This window comes from Arachis stenosperma, chromosome 10 (assembly GCF_014773155.1).
Source record: "Arachis stenosperma cultivar V10309 chromosome 10, arast.V10309.gnm1.PFL2, whole genome shotgun sequence".
NCBI classification, from domain to species: Eukaryota; Viridiplantae; Streptophyta; class Magnoliopsida; order Fabales; family Fabaceae; genus Arachis; species Arachis stenosperma.
The window spans coordinates 45,090,096-45,109,009 of NC_080386.1; the positions used below are offsets into that span (position 1 = coordinate 45,090,096).

Below are 18,914 nucleotides of genomic sequence, written 5' to 3' on the forward strand. Positions count from 1 at the left end.
GTGTTGATGGCAATGGATCTGGCTCATCAGACTTCGTCTAGGATGACCTAACTCGCGAACCACCACCGATTCATATTGCTAGTCCAGTGAAAGTCATGGACGTCGACAGTGAGGACTTCGAGGAGGAGTATACTGCGGATAGCAACGAGAGTGGTTCCTCTGAGGATGATGATCAGGAGGAGTTTGTACCAGAGACTCCGGTTGAGGCATCACGTACGTATCTTCTACCTCCCTCACGCCCAATGGCCTTGTCATCTATACCCAGTCACTATGGTACGTTGGATCTGGACACGATGCAAGAGAAGAATCTATTTTCTAACACGGATGAAGACGATTACAACTTGGACGGTGGTGTGGAGTTTAGGGTTGATCACAGATTCAAAAGTAGAAATACAGTAATGCAAGGTGTAGCACCGCAAATTTTCAAGACAGAGATCGACACCTCTGAAAGTCATCAAATGGTGGAAACCATCGGAGATGAACATGGTTTTTGGACTTATCAGTTATCAGGTAACCCCCGATCAATCAACAATATGTTGCACCTCGCATACTGTCGGAGGGTGACTGAATCATCAGTATCGGGTGGCATCTGTCGGACACACTCCCAAAGTCATGTCAGCTTCAGGGAGAAAGGCTCCTTCCCATGCGCTCCCTGCTGCTGGACTACAGGAGGCTTGGCACCGAGTAGCTTCTCAACTAACTCTAAGGTCCCGGTCTCATACCATGTGTGAAAATTTTGAAAGCAACCACCCACAGGCTCTTCATTAGCACGCAGCCCGGGATGGTATGCAACGTCCTGTTAGGGTGATCGTGCACTCACTCCATAGTAGGTGAAAGATGTGGGTTTTTGTGCTGAACACTCAACAAATGCTGTGATCAGGGAGTTGTCGAACACAAAATTTTTAAGTGGCAACGCGTTACCGAACCCAATCTCTCTCAGATACGGGACAATGGCGTCCGGTAGTGAAAGTGTGTGATTTACTCTCCTCGAAAGAAGTAAACAAGACCTCTAGTAAACAATAAAAAAACCGAACCCAAGAATCAATTTGACTTATAAGTAAACTATTTAAACAAATAACTATAAACATTTTAACTATAAATTTATTTACATCAAAATTTTACTTAAATAATGAAATTATTTAGTAAAATAATTAACTTAAATGTCTGTATAATATAATACAAATAAAAATATTTTGTAAGATAATTAATGACTACACTAATAAAAGTTTATTTTATTTAATTTAAATAAAATTATTTAGTTAAATAGTAAATAATAAAATTCATTTTGCATATCCTATATATAGTAAATTAAATGAAAATATTTATTTGAATAACCAACAAGTACACCATCAACTTGATAATTTTGTTTAAGTAACAAGAAATTTAAGAAAGAATCATTTATTTAAATATTTAGTAAATACAAACATAAATATTTTGCTACTTAATTAAGTTTATTAGAAATTGTTAATAACCTTAATTAATAACTAAATTAAAAAATATATGCTTAATAATAACTTAGATGAAAGAAAAATAAACTTAAACAAATATTTAACTAACATCCATTTTAAAATATGTCTAACATCATACCTTAACATTTAAACCACTCTTAACCATATATTCATTCGCCTAACATATACTGCATGCTACCTCTATAAAAAAGGTATCCTAAGTATAGTAATGGATCTATGCTTTAATATAAGCATAAAATGAAAAACAACACCAACCTCAAAGTCAGTTGTTCTTGCAATGTGCTAAGTCGCATTCAGTTTGTTAATGTCTCCATCGTAATTATCAGCGCGCGCCATAGTTTTTAAGTAATTTAGAAATATGATTAGAAAAAGGTAAAAATAGGAGAAAAGGCAAAAAAAATAGAATTCAAAAACTCTTACTCAAGACTGTAGACGAGATACATATACATAAGTATCCTCCACTCTTATCTCATTTACAGTGTAAATAAAATAAAATTACACGTATCTTATTTATACTGTAAACGAAATAAGAATTTTACATAATACGTGTATAAACGTGATACGGCTACATCGTATCATGTCTTATCTCGTTTACACTATAAACGAGATAAGAGAAGCGATACATTTCAATAAAAACGTTTTAAATAGTTTATTTCAATAAATAAAATATTTTATTTTAAAAATATATCCTCCGTGTAGCTCCGCCCCAAATAAAACAAGAATAGAAAAAGAGAAATTCTCCACATACAAGCATTTTTTTATACAAGTCTTTACAAGTCATTTATATTAACGCGCTTACTGCATGTTTTTCACTGCACCTTCTTCTTCTTCTTGCTGCACGTTCTTCTTCCTCTTCCTCTTCTTCTTCTTCTTTTCTTTTGTTTCTTGCCTTTTCTTTCTCCTTCTTCATTTACGTGCTTTTCTCTCTATTTTCTTTCTTCGTTATTCTCGATTTCCATTATTTTTTGACATCAAGCTCTGAAATCGTTTTTGAAAAAGAAGAAGCAGCAGAAGATGAGAAGGAGAAAGAAAAAGAGTTCTGAATTATGCATAAGGTGTACTTCAATGAATTTTGGTTGTATTTCTTAAATCCTTTAGGTGTATTTCTTAAATCCTTTGGGTGTATTTCTTGTTGGAAATAATACACCATTCCCCCTTGAGAAAATACCTTTCATAGAGAAATAAAATAGACACAATCTCAACACAAGAATTTAACGTGGAAACTCCAATTACTGGAGAAAAAACTACGGCCGTTGCCAAATGACAACCAGAGAATATCACTATGTGAAAATTGTTACAACACATAGACTTCTTTCTCTCTAACACCGGCACCCCAGTACACCCACACTTTCAAAGCAAATATTTAACTACACCTCACAACACTCTCTAATCAAAAGGTATAGAGGAAAAGAAAAGTCAGATACAAGCTTTAAGTATTTCCGACTGGTGCAAAAATTATGGAGAACTTAGCTTCATATTTATAGCCTAGGCCACCCACTCCATTTGCTATCCTAAGCAATGTGGGACTAATTCAACCAAATTTTAACAATCTCCACCTTGATTGAAATAGTCACACATCTTCAGCTTCCATAGTCAACACCGACAATTCTTTGCTGCCATTGTCTATACCGACAATCATAGTTCAGAGAACTATCATACTCCACCATGAAAGTATACTCACTTGGAATTAGACCACTCCAAGCATTTCGCCTTGGTACAGATCGAAACCTTGCTGAAAATTCATTGTGCAACTTCCAAATTGGCTTTTCCTGGAAGTTCTTCAGCCATCGACATAACTCCGCCACACACCTTGCATCTCAATGCCAACCAATGCCCGTGTGCAATTGTGGACCCAATTGCCACAACTTATCCTTATTCATGGCAGTGCGGTAATACCATGAGGATACTTCTTGTCTTCTAGAGAACATCATCTTCTCTCATAGAGAGAGCAATATTGCAAGTATTAGATTGAGAGTCTTTTTCTGAAACCGCATTACCTGGACAATTTTTCTTTACATGCCCAGCCTTTCCACATTTCCAGCATGTTACACTCCTTCCACGATTTCCTTTTCCATAATTATCACCTCTATCTACAAGCGCCAAATCTGATGAAGTGCTACCCTCATTTTTCATTCTTCTTTCTTCAGCAATGAGCTTACTGGCAACTTCTTCAAAATTCAGAATTTTCTTTCCATACATTAAAATAGGTTTGATATACTCATAGGAAGAAGGGAGAGACAATATGAGTCTCAGTACCTTATCTTCATCATCAATTTTCACTCCAATTGCCTCTAATTCAGAGACAATACCATTGATAGCACTAAGATGGTCGGAGATTTTCACATTGTGATCCATGCGTAGATTATGGAACTGCTCCTTCAATAACAACCGATTTGAGATGCCATTTGCCTGATACAACCCTTCGAGTTTATCCCAAAGTTCCTTGGCTGTTTTCATTCCTTGCACATTTGCAAGAACATTCTTAGCCAAACACAGGCGAATAGCACTTGCAGCTCTCAAATCTAGTTCCTCCCATTCTTCATCCTTCATACCAGAGATCTTCTCCTTCAACGCCTTGTGCAAACCTGATTGTATCAACACATCTTTGACTTGTATTTGCCACAAGTCAAAATTGATTCTTCCATCAAATTTCTCTATTTCAAACTTCACATCACTTGAATATCCTGACATTGTTGCAATCGTATACTGGAATAGTATAACTCAACTGTAGACCGTGCACTAGGAAGGGTCCCCAGGAAAGAGAGGTGGGTCACAATGGACACACTTAAATACCAGGTCTTTCCTTAACCAGAATCTTTTCCAAACTGCACTCTCACAGTGTCACACTGCCTTCCAGCAACAACAACAGCAACCAAAGATCAACCTCAAGCTACAGGACAAAATTCTTTTCTGATGTGGAAGGTCAGACTAGGCTGCAACCACAGAGCATACTAAGAATAAATCCCACCGAACCGAAGCTCTGATACCACTTGATGGGAATAATACACCATTTCCCCTTGAGAAAATACCTTTCACAGAGAAATAAAATAGACAGAATCACAACACAAGAATTTAACGTGAAAACTCCAATTACTGGAGAAAAAACCACAGCCGTTGCCAAATGACAACCAAAGAAACTGGTGAGTAGCGCGCTTTGAAAACAGAAACCGGTTGAATAACGCATTAAAAGGATCGTATATGTAGCAACTTGTAAGACATGTAAGTTAAAAAGTCTTGTATGTATAGCAGACCTCATATAAAAATGTTATATTGTTAAAAAAAATGTTGTTGAAGTAGTTGTAAATATAAAATTGAAAAATGTTATTTGTGCTTTAAATGTTTAGTCTTTAATCAGGTTTTTTATTTAAATAATATTATTTAATTAATTTAAATATTTATTTTTATAAAAATTACTTATTTTTTTATGAAAAATTACTTATTTTTTAGTTTCTTTCTAAAGGTTGAATACCTAGCTACACTGTATGGAATTTTCTGTGCAGAACTACCGAATTGTTAATCACAAGATTCCAGCATACTTCGCTTGCAATACACGTATATATATGTATTTATGTAAGGAATCTACTGCACTTGTCCGTGTGAAATGGGGGTACCACAATTACAAGGATCGTTTTTCTGAGAAATTATTTGCATACAAATTTAAGCCTCTTGTAAATAGCAAAGACAAAACATGAACTCAGAATTAAAAAACTTAAAAATAAATGACTTTTTTTACTCTCTGAATATTTTCCCCAACAACAAAGTCCTATTTTATAATTCGAAAATTCCAAATAGATTATAACGCCCAAATCATACAAAAACTGATTGAAGCGATCACAGTCTACAAATGTTATCTAGACTAATAACTTAAAAATTAGAGACTAATTAGAGATTTTTAAACAGTAAAAGAACGTTTTATCTTCAGACAAATAATCAGAAACAAGAAAAGACGTTTACTCAAAAACTAAACCACCACAAGGACCAAATTGCATGACAAGGGGGCAAAAAGGGAAGAAAAGAAAAAGAAAGAGAGTATGTTATTTGAATAATAAGATTGAAGAAACAATTTAGGAACGTGTGAAAGATCCCATTCCTCTAGAAATTTCATGCATGCCAGTTGGATTGAAGCCCAAGCAGCCTAACAAGCCAGTCTTATAAGGCAAGAGAGTCCTCTTCTTCATCTCCTCAGAGGCGGCCCGGTTCGCTGTGTAATGAATCTCGTGGGCCGAAACCGGTCCTCTCCGTTTCGAAACCGAACCGTCACTGGACCGGAAACTGGAGTTTCTGACGTCATCGTCCACGGCGGCGGCTTTCTTGGACAGAACCTCGTACTTCCTTCTCAGAGGGTCTTTATCGGTGGCTCTTCCTTCCGAGGCGCTCCTGAAGAGAAGAAAATCCTTCAGCCTCCATTTTCGGTACCCTCTCGTGAATGAGATTGAAGATAAGAACGATGCATATGAAGCTTTTGTGTTGTTTCTTGATGATGATGATGAAGAAGAAGGAACTGCTCTTTCTTCGTTGCTGTTATTGTTGTTGATGATGTCTGAGACTCTTAATGGAGATAGTGATCTACTTCCTTTTCTACCAGAGAAAGCTCTCTTCTCTCTTCCTCGCGTAGGTGGTTTTTGATCTTCGTCTTCCATGGCGGTAGTTGCAGGATCGAAGCTTTCGCTCTTGCGGTGCGCCGAAAGCGGTTTGCTACTCGAAGCGATGAGTCCGGATTGTGGCTCAAAGGGGCGGATCTTTCCGCCGTCGAAGAGTTCGTCAGCGGAGAGGGAAGGTGGTTGGAGGTGGCCGCTGAAATCGAATTGAAATTCATGTTCATGTTGATGGTGGTCGTGAATAAGAGAAGAAGAAGAAGGAATATTATTGTTGATGAAGGTGGAGATTCTGGTGGGGCTTGTGGGAGCGCTGAAGAAGAAGTTGCCGAAGCGTTGAGGGCTTGAAGGGGCAGTTATGTAAGGGGAGGAGCAGTTGCTGTCGAAGTTGAATTCCGCCGCCACTGCAGGAGGAGGAGCAGCCATCGGAACCACGACTTCCATGTGGATGTGAGAGAAAAAAGCGGATGTCGGTTGGAATGTGAAGAGGTTAATATATATAGAGAGAAAGCGGAACGAGAGAGGGAGGTTGTGGTAAGAAAGAGTAAGAGTGAGAGTGGGAAAACATTGACCAGAGTGATAATTTAGTCCATGGTAGCCGCCTTTTCAAACATGACCAGTATTTTATTTCGAAAGATGTTATATATGTAAAAATTTTAGTTTATATATTTTTTAACATCGGTATAATTTATTATTTTTAATTAGCCGTTAATTATTAATATTTAAAAATATTAACTAAAAATATAATATTAATCAATTAGATTAAAAATATTAAATTATTTATAAAAAATATTAATCAATTTTAATTAAAAATTGTTAATCTTCAAAATTTTTTTAAAATAATTGATAATTTTTTTTATTTTTATCATAATTTTAAATTAATATTAACTTATTTTTTGGTACTAACAAAAATATTGTCCCTTAATATTTTGTAAAAATATAAATGTCATTCTATTATTGTTTTTCTTTTCAATATAAATTTAGATGGATCTCACTCCAATGTGGTAATTATAAAAAAAATATTTTAGATTAAGAGGTCATTTAGACAAAGACGTTTAAAATTTTTTTTTAAAGATGTTTTATAATAATTAAAGTTCTATATAATTTATTAAATCGTGTTATTTTTGTTAAAATTATATCAGACAAATTAATTTGACCAAAAATAGATAAACTAAATCTTAAACTCGTTTAAATTACTATTTTTTTTAATAAAAAATAACTACAATATCTTTATTATAAAAAATGACAAAATACTGTTATTATATATATATATATATATATATATATATATATATATAAAATATGAGTATCTTAGTTATTTTCTATAATAGGGATGTTGTAGTCGTTTTTTATATAAAAAAATATTAATTTAAGCCAATTTAAAATTTGATTCATTGATTTCTTAGCCAAATCGATTTATCCGATCTAATTATGACAGAAATAATACAGTTTAATCAATTACATAAGTTAAATTTTAATTATTAAAAAATATCTTTAAAAAAGATATTTTAAATGTCTTTATGTGAATAATTCCTTTTAGGTTATTAATAAAAAAATTCCTACAATAGTAAAATTTTTGTTAAATTACACAGTTAGTCCCTACACTTTCAATGAAATTGTAAATTAGTTCCTACACTTTAAAAGTTTGTAATTGAGTCCCTAAAGAGAATTTAAATTTATAATTTAGTCTCTGCCAGTCAAAAATTGTTGATTTAACAGAATATTCTGTTAAAATAGAGAATATGCTGAAAATATTCTGTTAAATCAAACACTTTTTGAACAATGGAGACTAAATTACAAATTTTAATTCTCTTTAGAGATTCAATTATAAACTTTTAAAATGTAGAGACCAATTTGTAATTTTATTAAAAATATAAAAACCAACTGTATAATTTAACTTAAAACTTTTTCCATATGTGCTAATAATTCTTCTTGGCTTATTTTCTCCCACTTCAATTATTATTTATTTTTTGTTACATTAATGGTAAATAATAAAAAATTTACAGTTAATAAATCAAAATATACACTCAATAATACTTTAGATTATAAATCACCTTCTCTTAATTTAATTAATTAATATAATTAATTTTTTTATAATTATTTTTTTATTTAGTCACATCAAAAGTTAATCCAAATTTTATGTAAGTCAAATTCCAAAAATCTCTTTTTCATTATTACATTTAACAATTATATAATAATCTTTTTTTAAATAAAATTTTTTAAATTACTTCAATTTATTCTAAAAAAAAAATTAAATATCTCAAATTCGATTAGCCTCAATTTATTAAAAACATAAAAAAATTGGTATTTTATGACCTACAAAATAAAAAATAAGTAATAATAATAATAATAATAATAATAATAATAAATCAATTTCAATTAATTGATTAGAGATATTTTAACAATTCTACTATACTACTTGTAAACTCTGTAAATTTTATAAAAAAAAATAGAAATATAAATTTTATAATCAAATAAAATAGAGCTAATTAAAATAAAAATTTTAACATTAACTTTAAAGAATTTGACCTAAGATTGGACCAAACCGGACCCAAAATGGGTCTAATGCCTAACCCATCAGCCCAATAACTTAAGAAGAGTCCATCTTCTTCCCCATTCAGCAAAAGATACGCTGAAACATGCCAAGGGAAGAGAGGAGAAGGTTCCAAACCCTTGATTCTACTTCAAATTACCATATCTTTTCACTCCGAGCTCTGATCACTGCATCGTTTGCGACCACGCGTCCGTGGCGTCGAGCTCTATAAAGCCTGGTGCATAAATTGGTAAGAAACCTTCATTCTCGTCCTCAGCCTCTCCTTCCCTAAAATGTTCGAAATTAAATAAAGTGATGTTGAAATTTTGAGTCTTTGATGTTATAGGATCAAGTTAGCTTGAGAAAAATATTCAATCATGCTTCTTTAGTGCTTGGGTAAGGTGAAAATTCTATACTTCTAGCTAATTCATTGATTTTGTATATTGGGTATTAAGTTTTGGATATATGTGTGTGTATATATGTAAATTAGAGCTTGGTTGTAAACATTGGAGACTTGGTGGAGTTTGGGTGTCATTACTTTGGAGATTTTGGATCCTTGAGGCTATGTTTGGTGCCTTTTGGTGGTGTTTCGGGTTATACGTGGAAATCGACCAAGGTATGATTTTGGTTTATCGTATTTAATATATAATGTCTTCTGAAAACTTAGGCTAGATGACCATAGGATAGGTTGGAATGCATGAGTATGTTGAATGCTTAGTGCTTTGATGATAATGTTGTTATTGATTAATTGTTGGATGACTATTGCTTACGATGATACTAGATTGTTAGGTGATGAGTTAATGATGGTGATATGAATAAATAAGAATGGGTGGTGGTATATTGATGATTTTGTTGACATTGTTGAGAAATTATGCATATGGTTGTTTAAAATTGAGGAATGGTTGTATATGGTAATTTGTGATGGTTGTGATGTTGTAATTGGTATGTTGGGGTGCTGATTTTATATACGGAATGCTAAGGTTGAGTTTGGTTTTTAAATGAAAATAGAGGTTGAGAATTTTGTATAAATTTAATTTTTGGCCAAATTTCAGTGAGCCATAATTTGACTTCTGGACCCCCAAATTGTTTCAAACCTATTTTATATAAAATTGGGTTCGTGAAGTTGACGTCGTTCAAAGAACGGATGAAAAATATTTTAAAACGAGAAAGTTATGTGCGTCGGAAGTTCGGTATGTAAAATTGAAATTCTGCAGACTTAGCCATTTTTTTTATCAAATTGCAGTATATGCGTACACATACCCCTCCATACGCGAAGGGTCGTCTCTGTTTGGCATGTATGCATACGCGGACAAAGCAATGCGTACGCATCATGGGCAAAAGAAAACTTTGCGTACACGAGCATGGGGATTCACACGCGGACGGTTGGTTCTGTCCAGTGTACACACGGTCGCGGACGAGCCACGCGTCCGCGTGATGGACAAATTGCACTCCCACGCGTACGCGTGGCCCCTGTTTCAATAAACATGGATTTTGTGTTTTAAAACTTAATTTCAAACCTCTAAACCTCTGTTTTAATTCCTTTAGCCCTAGATCTTAATAGTATGCCTAGTAATGAGAAGAAGTTAGAAAGAGGTGGTAACTTGGGGGTGAAGTAAGATTGAAAAATGATGAATTAAGTATGAAAAATGCAGAAAACTGAAGTATATGTGATGCCATAGCTGTAAAGAATGATTGTGCAATTATTATGAATGATTATGAATGTTTATTGGCTTATGCACTCGATTGTCTGAGATACGAGTTTTTCTGAGGTAAAGTACTGTGGCTTGCCACCACGTGTTCCAGGTTGAGACTCGACGCTCTGTTGACCCTACGACGTAAGGGTGTTGGGCACTTATATATTCCCAGGAAGGTTCTCCGATTGAGCAAATTATATATAAATGAGAAAAAGCTATGCATAGACTCTTGTGGATGCACGTCGGGGAACACTCCAGGGTTTAGCAGCCGGACTTGTTGGGTTGGCTTGATAACCAATAGATAAGACTCATCATCCATAGGACAAGCATACATCATGTGCATATGTTTGAATTGCTTGCTTGTGCATTAATTGGGAATGCCTAATTGATTATAATATGCTAATTGTTATACTTTCTACCTGTATTACTTGTATTCTACCTGCGTTTGCCATTGTTTGCTTGTCTATTTGTACAAATTCACCAGAGATGGAGGAACGGAGGATATATGGAGGGATTTAGTGTTCTAGTTAAGTTTTAGTTAGGTTTAGGAATCTTTAGAAGACCACCCATTTATGGTTTCTGTTTTAGCTCTTTAAGTTTTATAATTTGAGTGTGGGTGTTCTAGAATTGCCTCTGGCATTTCCAAGGCCTTATATCTTATGTACGTGGCACCTTTACTATACTGAGAACCCCCGATTCTCATTCCATACGAATATTCTGTGTTTTCAGATGCAGGTCGAGAGGCACCTCGCTAGACATCTCGAGCTCTGCAGCAAAGTGAATCTTTTGGGGACTTTATTTTGGTGTATAGCTTATATATGACTATATGTACATAACTCTCCTAACAACTTGTTTTACTTTTGTGCCTCTTAGAGATGTATGGAGAACTAGGACCTCTTTTATATATTTTTGGGCTATGGGCTTTGAATATATATATATATATATTTGTATGTATGTATGTATGTATGTATGTAAATATTCTCCGATCAGCCTTAGCTTTGCAGGCTGAGTTATGAGCTTGTTATCTTGTACTCTTGACCTTCTGTTCTTACTTTTTGTATATATATATATATATATATATATATATATATATATATATATATATATATATATATATTTATGAACCTTAATTTCTTCGTACGCAAGTTACGTTATCTCTGAGCGTTGTGCTTTTAATTTTGCAATTTTGCTTTACCTATTCTTCAAGCCTCCTCATATACTATATCCTTTCCACTACTATCTATATATATTTTATTTTTAGAGGTCGTAATATCACACCACCTCTGTTTTACGGCTTAAGCGTAAAGCTTTATGTGGTAGGGTGTTACACTACTCTTATTATATATAAAGACTATATATTATAAAATAAAAAAAGAAATTAAATATAAAAAAATTATGAAATACATTTTTAAATATAATTATTAACTGATCAGATTAAAATCAATAAAAAAATATACATATAAATATAAATAAAAATATAAAATAATTTGAAATCATGACTTATCATTGATATACATGTAAGATAATTTAAAAAATACATAGTTTGAAATTGGATAATCTTAATTTAAAAAACACATTAACTATAAAAATTATATGTATAAAATTATGAATGTTATGTGCGTGAAATTAAATGTTAAAGATATTTTTACAAATTTTATTATGAAACTCATATTTTTAACATATCATATGCCATAAATATAAATAGAACATAAAATATAAAAAATATGAAACAAATTTTTAAATAAGATGATCAAATTTAAATTTCATAAAATAAAAAAATAGAATGATTGATACTAGAAAAGGATTGTAATACAAAGAAAAAAATATTAAAAAGTATAAAACAATAAATAAAAAACTAAGGCCATGCTTATAAAAAATTCTTATATTGTGAATAAGGATTGAACATTTACAAAATTGTCTTATGCTATTTGAGAGTTTTAGTGTTAAAAATTATTTTGAAGAAAATATGAAGAGTGAGCAAATTATATACTATAAAATGAAATCAACATACACAATAAATATGGAATATGCTTTTATTACTATTCATGTAAATTATCTACCCAACATAGAAATAAATGTATGATGGTTATTAATAAAGAAATAAAATATTATTAATGTCAATTCAATGATATTGATTCATTACTCATTAGTGTTCAAGGTAATTATTGATATTCACCCAATTAATAAAAATTAATGTTGTATATGCGCGAGGTATATATATAATAACATATGCAAGTGATATAAATGAAGTTAAAATTAAAAATATAGCAGTTTTAAGCTGAAAAGTCTTGTCTCCTAACATTTTCATTTTTGTGAATATATATAAGGGATAAGTGCTATTTTGGTTGTAACATTTTGTTATTCTAAGTTTTATTTCGCGCCGTAAAACGAAGGATAACAAAGTGTTATGACAGTTTTAAAGCTCGTATAATATCATATATAAATATATAAAAAAATAGTAATACTAGAAGTCCGATGAAGGAATAAAAACTCAATTTGCATAAGGCGAAATTATGAAACGTGAAGCGGCGTTCACACACGATAACTAATTAAACGCATAGGTACGATAGAGCAAGACATAATATATAAAACCTTATAGATAGCTCCAGCATACACAAGGTAATAATCAAGTTAACTATATATATATATATATGACATACCAAAAGGAGAACTAGTTACGACCTGCGGAATTTAGATCGGCTAGTCAAACTGAAATACCAAGGGTTTTTGAAGTTTAAAACAGCTTATACAACTATTCTCTCAAATTAAACCTCTAAGGTCATAAAGTCTAAAACAGAAAGGTGAGAGAAAGTATTATATCAAAATAATAAAAAATTCCGAAATGATAACAAAAGATCGTCCACTCTGTCACCATCCCACAACTCACCGAGGTGGGTTACGACCTGTATCTAAAAAGCACAACAACATATGGTATGAGAATCGGAGGTTCTCAGTATGGTAACAGTGTCCAATATATAAGATATAAGGTTTTGGGACGCCAAATGCAATCCTAGAACTTCACATCGAAAACAGATACTCAAGCTTACCAAAATAAATAACGTAAACCGTAAACAATAAACATGGTTATCTAAACTTAGGGGATTTCTAACTAGTACTAATCACACCACTGCATCCCACAGCCTTCGCCAACCTAACCTCTGTGTGATCCCATCGCCACTGCCTTTTGAACCTCCTCAACCCCAGCAGAAAACACAAGTAATGCAGACAAATAAAGCACAAGTAAAGTACATGTACAACAAATAGAACAATTAGCAAGTAAACAGGTGATTCATTTAGGTATAACAGAAATTAAGCAAAGCAAACAAACAGGTAGAAGATGCATATGATGAATGCCTTTCCTATTGGCTCGTGATATCACTTGTGGTCTATAAATGCCAACCCAACACATCCTTTCGGATGTAGCTTTTCTGCCACTCCCATGGATATAGTGCCGGACACACTCTATTGACCCACGAATATAGTGCTGGGTACACTCGCATGCATAACCCAATGATATAGTGCCTGACACACTCTTACAGCAGAAAAGGTTATTAATCATAATTCATTACCAGGGACATAGTGCGTTGTATACTATCATACTTAACCCAAGGATATAGTGCCTGGAACACTCTCAACATTCAATAAGATAATCATTCCTTTTTGAGTTATCATCATACTTAACCCAAGGATATAGTGCCTGGCACACTCTCAACATTCAACAAGTTCATCACTCCTTTCTGAGTCCTCAACTCATCATAACTATCGTCATTTTCCATTTTCTCAAATTTACCATCAACTATCATCACCTCTCAAGTCCTCTTAGTCATCCCTAATATAGTATTCCGTCCGCTCACCCACCACTTCAGCAACCTAAACCTCCGTCTTCTAATCTCATAACTAAAAATACCCCCTTTTAATTCACTTAATGTTTTCTCCCTTGATTCAATATCCAAAAATTGGAAAAAAAGATTTTAAACAAGTGTTACGGAAGTTTGCAAGCTTGCCGGGAGGGTAAAACGGTTAACAACAATGTTTTATTGAAAAATAGGGTAGTGTGTGTACGCATAGGGTTGTGTGTACGCACGCCCAGAAGAGTTTTTCCAACTTGTGCGTATGCGTGACATTGTGTGTACGCACAACTTATAAATTTCACAGAGTGTGTATGCGCACTAGAGTATGCGAATGCTATCAATAGTAGGCATATCTCTGTGTGTGCGTGTGCACCAAAGTGTGCGTACGCAAGTTTTCAAAAATCACAAGGTGTGCGTGCGCACAAAGGTGTGCGTATGCACAAGTCAAAACATGGCCCCTGTTCAGAGCACGCGCACAGCAGTGTGCATGCACACACAAACCAGAAATCACAAATTCTGCAACATCACAAAATTCAGATTTTTTTTGTTACACCAACTTCCAACAATCATATCTTCTTCTACAAAATTCTAATTTCTACAAAATCTATATCATTTTAAAGCTCTTGTAATTATCTTTAATTTGATACAAAATTTATTCAATTTCAAAAACTGTAGCTTAAGATATGATATGCCAAAGTTGGCCTAAAATCTATTTTTACCAAAACCTTAAAAACTCGAATTCACTAAATCTCTCAATTCAAAACCAAACTACTCAGAATCCAAATACCAAAACAACACAAAGGTCCATACCACTCATTTCTCAAAAATCAACCATTAAATCATCTAAACTATTTAATATTCACCTCATCCAACTTTAACATTCAACTAAGTTCACATCAAATTCCTTCAACCACCATTCAATATCAACACCAACCACAAAATTCAAAATCCAAAATCATCATCAACATATATCATCACAGATTATAATCATCAATATCCTTCATTCCAAACCATCACAAATATTTTACATTAACTTATTACCATAAATTCTCATAATCCTCATTATTGATCAATATAACTAATCACCATCAATACTCATCAACACCAATAATTCTCAATTATCATCAACAACCATAATAGTCTAATACAACCAACAATTAACTTTAATTCACATATAATTATTCATACATCAATATCATTCAATCCTATCTTAGGGTCAACTAGCCTAAGTGTCTAGAAACATTACATATTACATAAAGAAAACCAAAACCATACCTTAGCTGATTCCCAATATGCTCAGACACCAAACATGATCCCAACAAGCTCCAAACCACCAAAGCCAAACCAAAAGCCACCACTAACTCCAAAAATAAGCTTTATATATACAACATAACCATGCATTAACAACTAAAGCTTCTACTATACTAAACCACAGGTTCTTTACCTTATCCAATGGTGAATGGGGCAAAGACCCACTACTAAATATCACCTAAACAAGTAAAATCACAAAATCTACTCAAAACCAAACCCAAAAATGCAGAAAAACTAGGGCAGGAAACTGAAACTTGAGATACACGTTTTTACCAGCAAATCATAGATAAAAACAAAGAGCTCGATGAGAGCTTCACGTGGCCGCAAACAACTCGTCAATCGGAGCTCTGTAGCTCAAGTTATGGCTCTCGGAAGGTGACAATGACTAGTGTCACCTGACGATTGGATTTTTGACGGTTTAGAATTTCACAAATGAATTCTCGTTGCAAGTATAGTTCCTAAACCAAACAATAATCCTCTCATACAAAAATTTGTTTGTCACAAGTACAAACCCCTAAAATCTATAAACCGAAGTATTTAAACCTCGGGTCGTTCTCCCTAGGATTTACAATAAAGTGTCTTGTTATTGGTTGTGAGTTATTTTGGGGTTTTCTGAGATTATAGACAAGAATTATAAATGGCAAGGGAAATAAACTAACAACTAACAAAGCTCTTGGCAAGATATGAGAACTAGAAGTCCTATCCTAGTTATCCTTCTCAATTGTGATGAGAATTGTGTATTGCTCCCACTTAGTTAACCTCTAACCATGGAGGAAAGTCAAGTGGATGAATCAATTTGATCCCTCAAGTCCTAATCAACTCCTAAAGGAAAGACTAGCTTTAGAGGCATTCAAATCAATTAGCAACTTCTAATTATCAACCAACAAAAGAATTAGATAACTCAAGAGTCACTAGTTACTCTACCTAGGCCAAGGGGAACAAAACCTACACTAAAATCCAACCAAGCATTTCATCAAACACTTGGAAGGCACAAAAGAAAAGCAAAGCAAATTGACAACAAGAATAGAATCTAACAACATTTATTGAAAGGAATTAACAACAACAATCAAAAGAAACACATTTATTATGAATTACCTTTTATTGAATTGGAAGAAAGTAGAAGGAACAATACTAGATCTACAACAAAATATAAGAACAACATAAAGGAAATTGCAATAAAAGAATGGAAGAAGAATGAATGTAACAACAAGGAATTGAGAAGATAGAAGTAGAAGAAGAAGAATCTAAATCTAAATCTAAGAACTAAACCTAATCATAATCCTAATTCTAGAGAGAAGTGAGAGCTTCTCTCTCTAGAAACTAACTCTAACTACTAAACTAAACTAATGGTAACTAACTTGTAAAGTATGAGAGTATGTTGATTCTCCTTCAATCCTTGGCTTAAATAGCATCAGAAATGAGTTGGATTGGGCCCACAAGGCTTCTAAAATCGCTGGCCACATGTTGCTTAAAGTGAACTAGGTGGCAGCAACGGCGCGTGCGCGTACTTTGCGCGTGCGCGCCACCATACGTATAGCAACTATGGAAAATCTTATATCATTTCGAAGCCCCGGATGTTAGCTTTCTAACCCAACTGGAACCGCATCATTTGGACCTCTGTAGCTCAAGTTATGGTCGTTTAGGTGCGAAGAGGTCGGCTTGACAGCTTTCCGGTTCTTTCATTTCTTCATGAGTTCTCCAACTTTTCATGCTTCTTTCTTCTTTCCCTTGATCCAATCTTTGCCTTCTAAATCTGAAATCACTTAGCAAACATATCAAGGCATCTAATGGAATCGAGGAGAATTAAATTTAGCTATTTTAAGACCTAAAAAGCATGTTTTCACTCTTAAGCACAATTAAAGGAGAATATACAAAACCATGCTATTTCATTGAATAAATGTGGGTAAAAGGTGATAAAATCCCCTAAATTCAATACAAGATAAACCGTCAAATTGGGGTTTGTCAACACCCCTTTTCTTCTCCCTCCTCTCTCAATCTGCGTTTCCCTCTCTCAATCCGCGTTTTCCACTCTCTTTGTGGTGAAAAATGAGCTAAAAACTTATTAGTTGGCCTTATATATGTTGGATCTTGGGCCCAGTTAGGGCCTGGTCTAACCCGTTAGTGTTTTTAGTCCATTTGGTCCACTTTGGGCCAAAACCTTTAAGATTAGCGTCCAGTTTTCAATTATAAATTATTTTTATCCTTTCAAAACAATAAATTTAATTTTTCCAAAATATGCGATACCAGGCAAACTAGAGCCAGTACTGCCGGCTTAAGCACCGGTACACATTTTTACAAAAATCTTTTGCAAAAGATACATTTTTCAACTCAGAAAAATTAATTGAAATTAAATTTCACCTTTAAATTTTCAAATTAAAACTTCTAAATTTTGAATCTACTTTTGGCACTTAAAAATTATTATTTATTGAAACGGTTATGCCAGTTCTTACATTGGTCATTATGATTTGAGTTTAAAATCAAAATCGTCCCTAATTTTATTTTTAATTCAAAATCGTCATCAACATTTCATTTTATATTAAAATCATTCTTTTGACAATTTTATCTTTATCTCACTAATCTTATGTCACTAACCTTATCTTCAACTCCATTACTAACAGTCACACACACTTGGATAGAAGAAAAAGAGAGAAACAAAAAGGGTGAAATAAGAAGGTTGAATTGCAATCGTCGTCGATCAAATCTCTCTCTCTCTCTCTTTGAAGTAAAAGAGAGAAGGAGATGCAGAATTAAAGGCGGCGACGTATCAAAGCGACACCATTTAAGAGAACAAGAAGCGACGAATTAAAGTGGAACCAGGGAGGAAGCAGAGGCGATGTAAAAGCAGAGAAGCCACGACGGTATGGATGAGCAGCGGTAGTCAGACGTCAAAGCGGTGGCTTTCCTAGTCCTTGAAGTTCTCTTTGTCGAAGTGCAGCGAGATTGATTGTTGTCGTCGCCATCGAAGAGAAGCACTTTTAAATCTCCCTTTCCTCCATTTTCCAATGACAGTTTTGAAGACAAGTAGCGGTAACAGTTTCAACAGTCATGGTTGTTTCAACAATTTTGACGATCTCTCTCTATCTTTTTTTCTCTTATCTGCGTTCTCTCTCTCTTCTTTCGACAGTAGTGATAGCGGCGGCAGATTCTTCACTGTCATTGTCTAATCTTTTTTTATCTTATTTTCAAAATATATGAATTACTATAATATTGTTGAGTTTCAAGGATTGGATTCTTGAATTTTCTATTTTGAATTTAAATGTGGTGTCATTGATGATGGATTCTTGAATTTGAATGTTCTATTATTGATTATGAATAAAATAGATAGTTGTGGGAAGAAATCCCTTATAGTTGGTGGGATAGGGGGTGGTGGTGGAGAATACTGGATGTACTGGTGGGGGAGATATTTTTGTCTTTTAATTTTTTTTTAAAGAATAATTTTAATTTTGATGTCAAATTCTAGA

General features: G+C 33.6%; 1 protein-coding gene across 1 annotated transcript; it reads right to left on the reverse strand.

Moving 5' to 3' along the window:
- Positions 1–5,102: 5,102 nt before the first annotated feature.
- On the reverse strand, positions 5,103–14,094 carry LOC130957040 (uncharacterized). The gene is made up of 2 exons (XM_057883943.1): positions 13,989–14,094; positions 5,103–6,666 (listed from the first exon to the last, which is right to left on the reverse strand). The coding sequence occupies exons 1-2, from the start codon at positions 14,092–14,094 to the stop codon at positions 5,534–5,536; spliced, it is 1,239 nt and encodes a 412-aa protein (XP_057739926.1). The 3' UTR covers positions 5,103–5,533.
- Between the last annotated feature and the right edge of the window lie 4,820 nt (positions 14,095–18,914).

Bases quoted from the DNA above. Each gene is read 5' to 3' on its own strand.
- LOC130957040 (XM_057883943.1), bottom strand. From the start codon at position 14,094: ATGATAGTTGATGGTAAATTTGAGAAAATGGAAAATGACGATAGTTAT. The intron at 6,667-13,988 runs GCACTATATCCT...ATGTTTGAAAAG, and splicing joins GAATGTTGAGAGTGTGCCAG to GCGGCTACCATGGACTAAAT.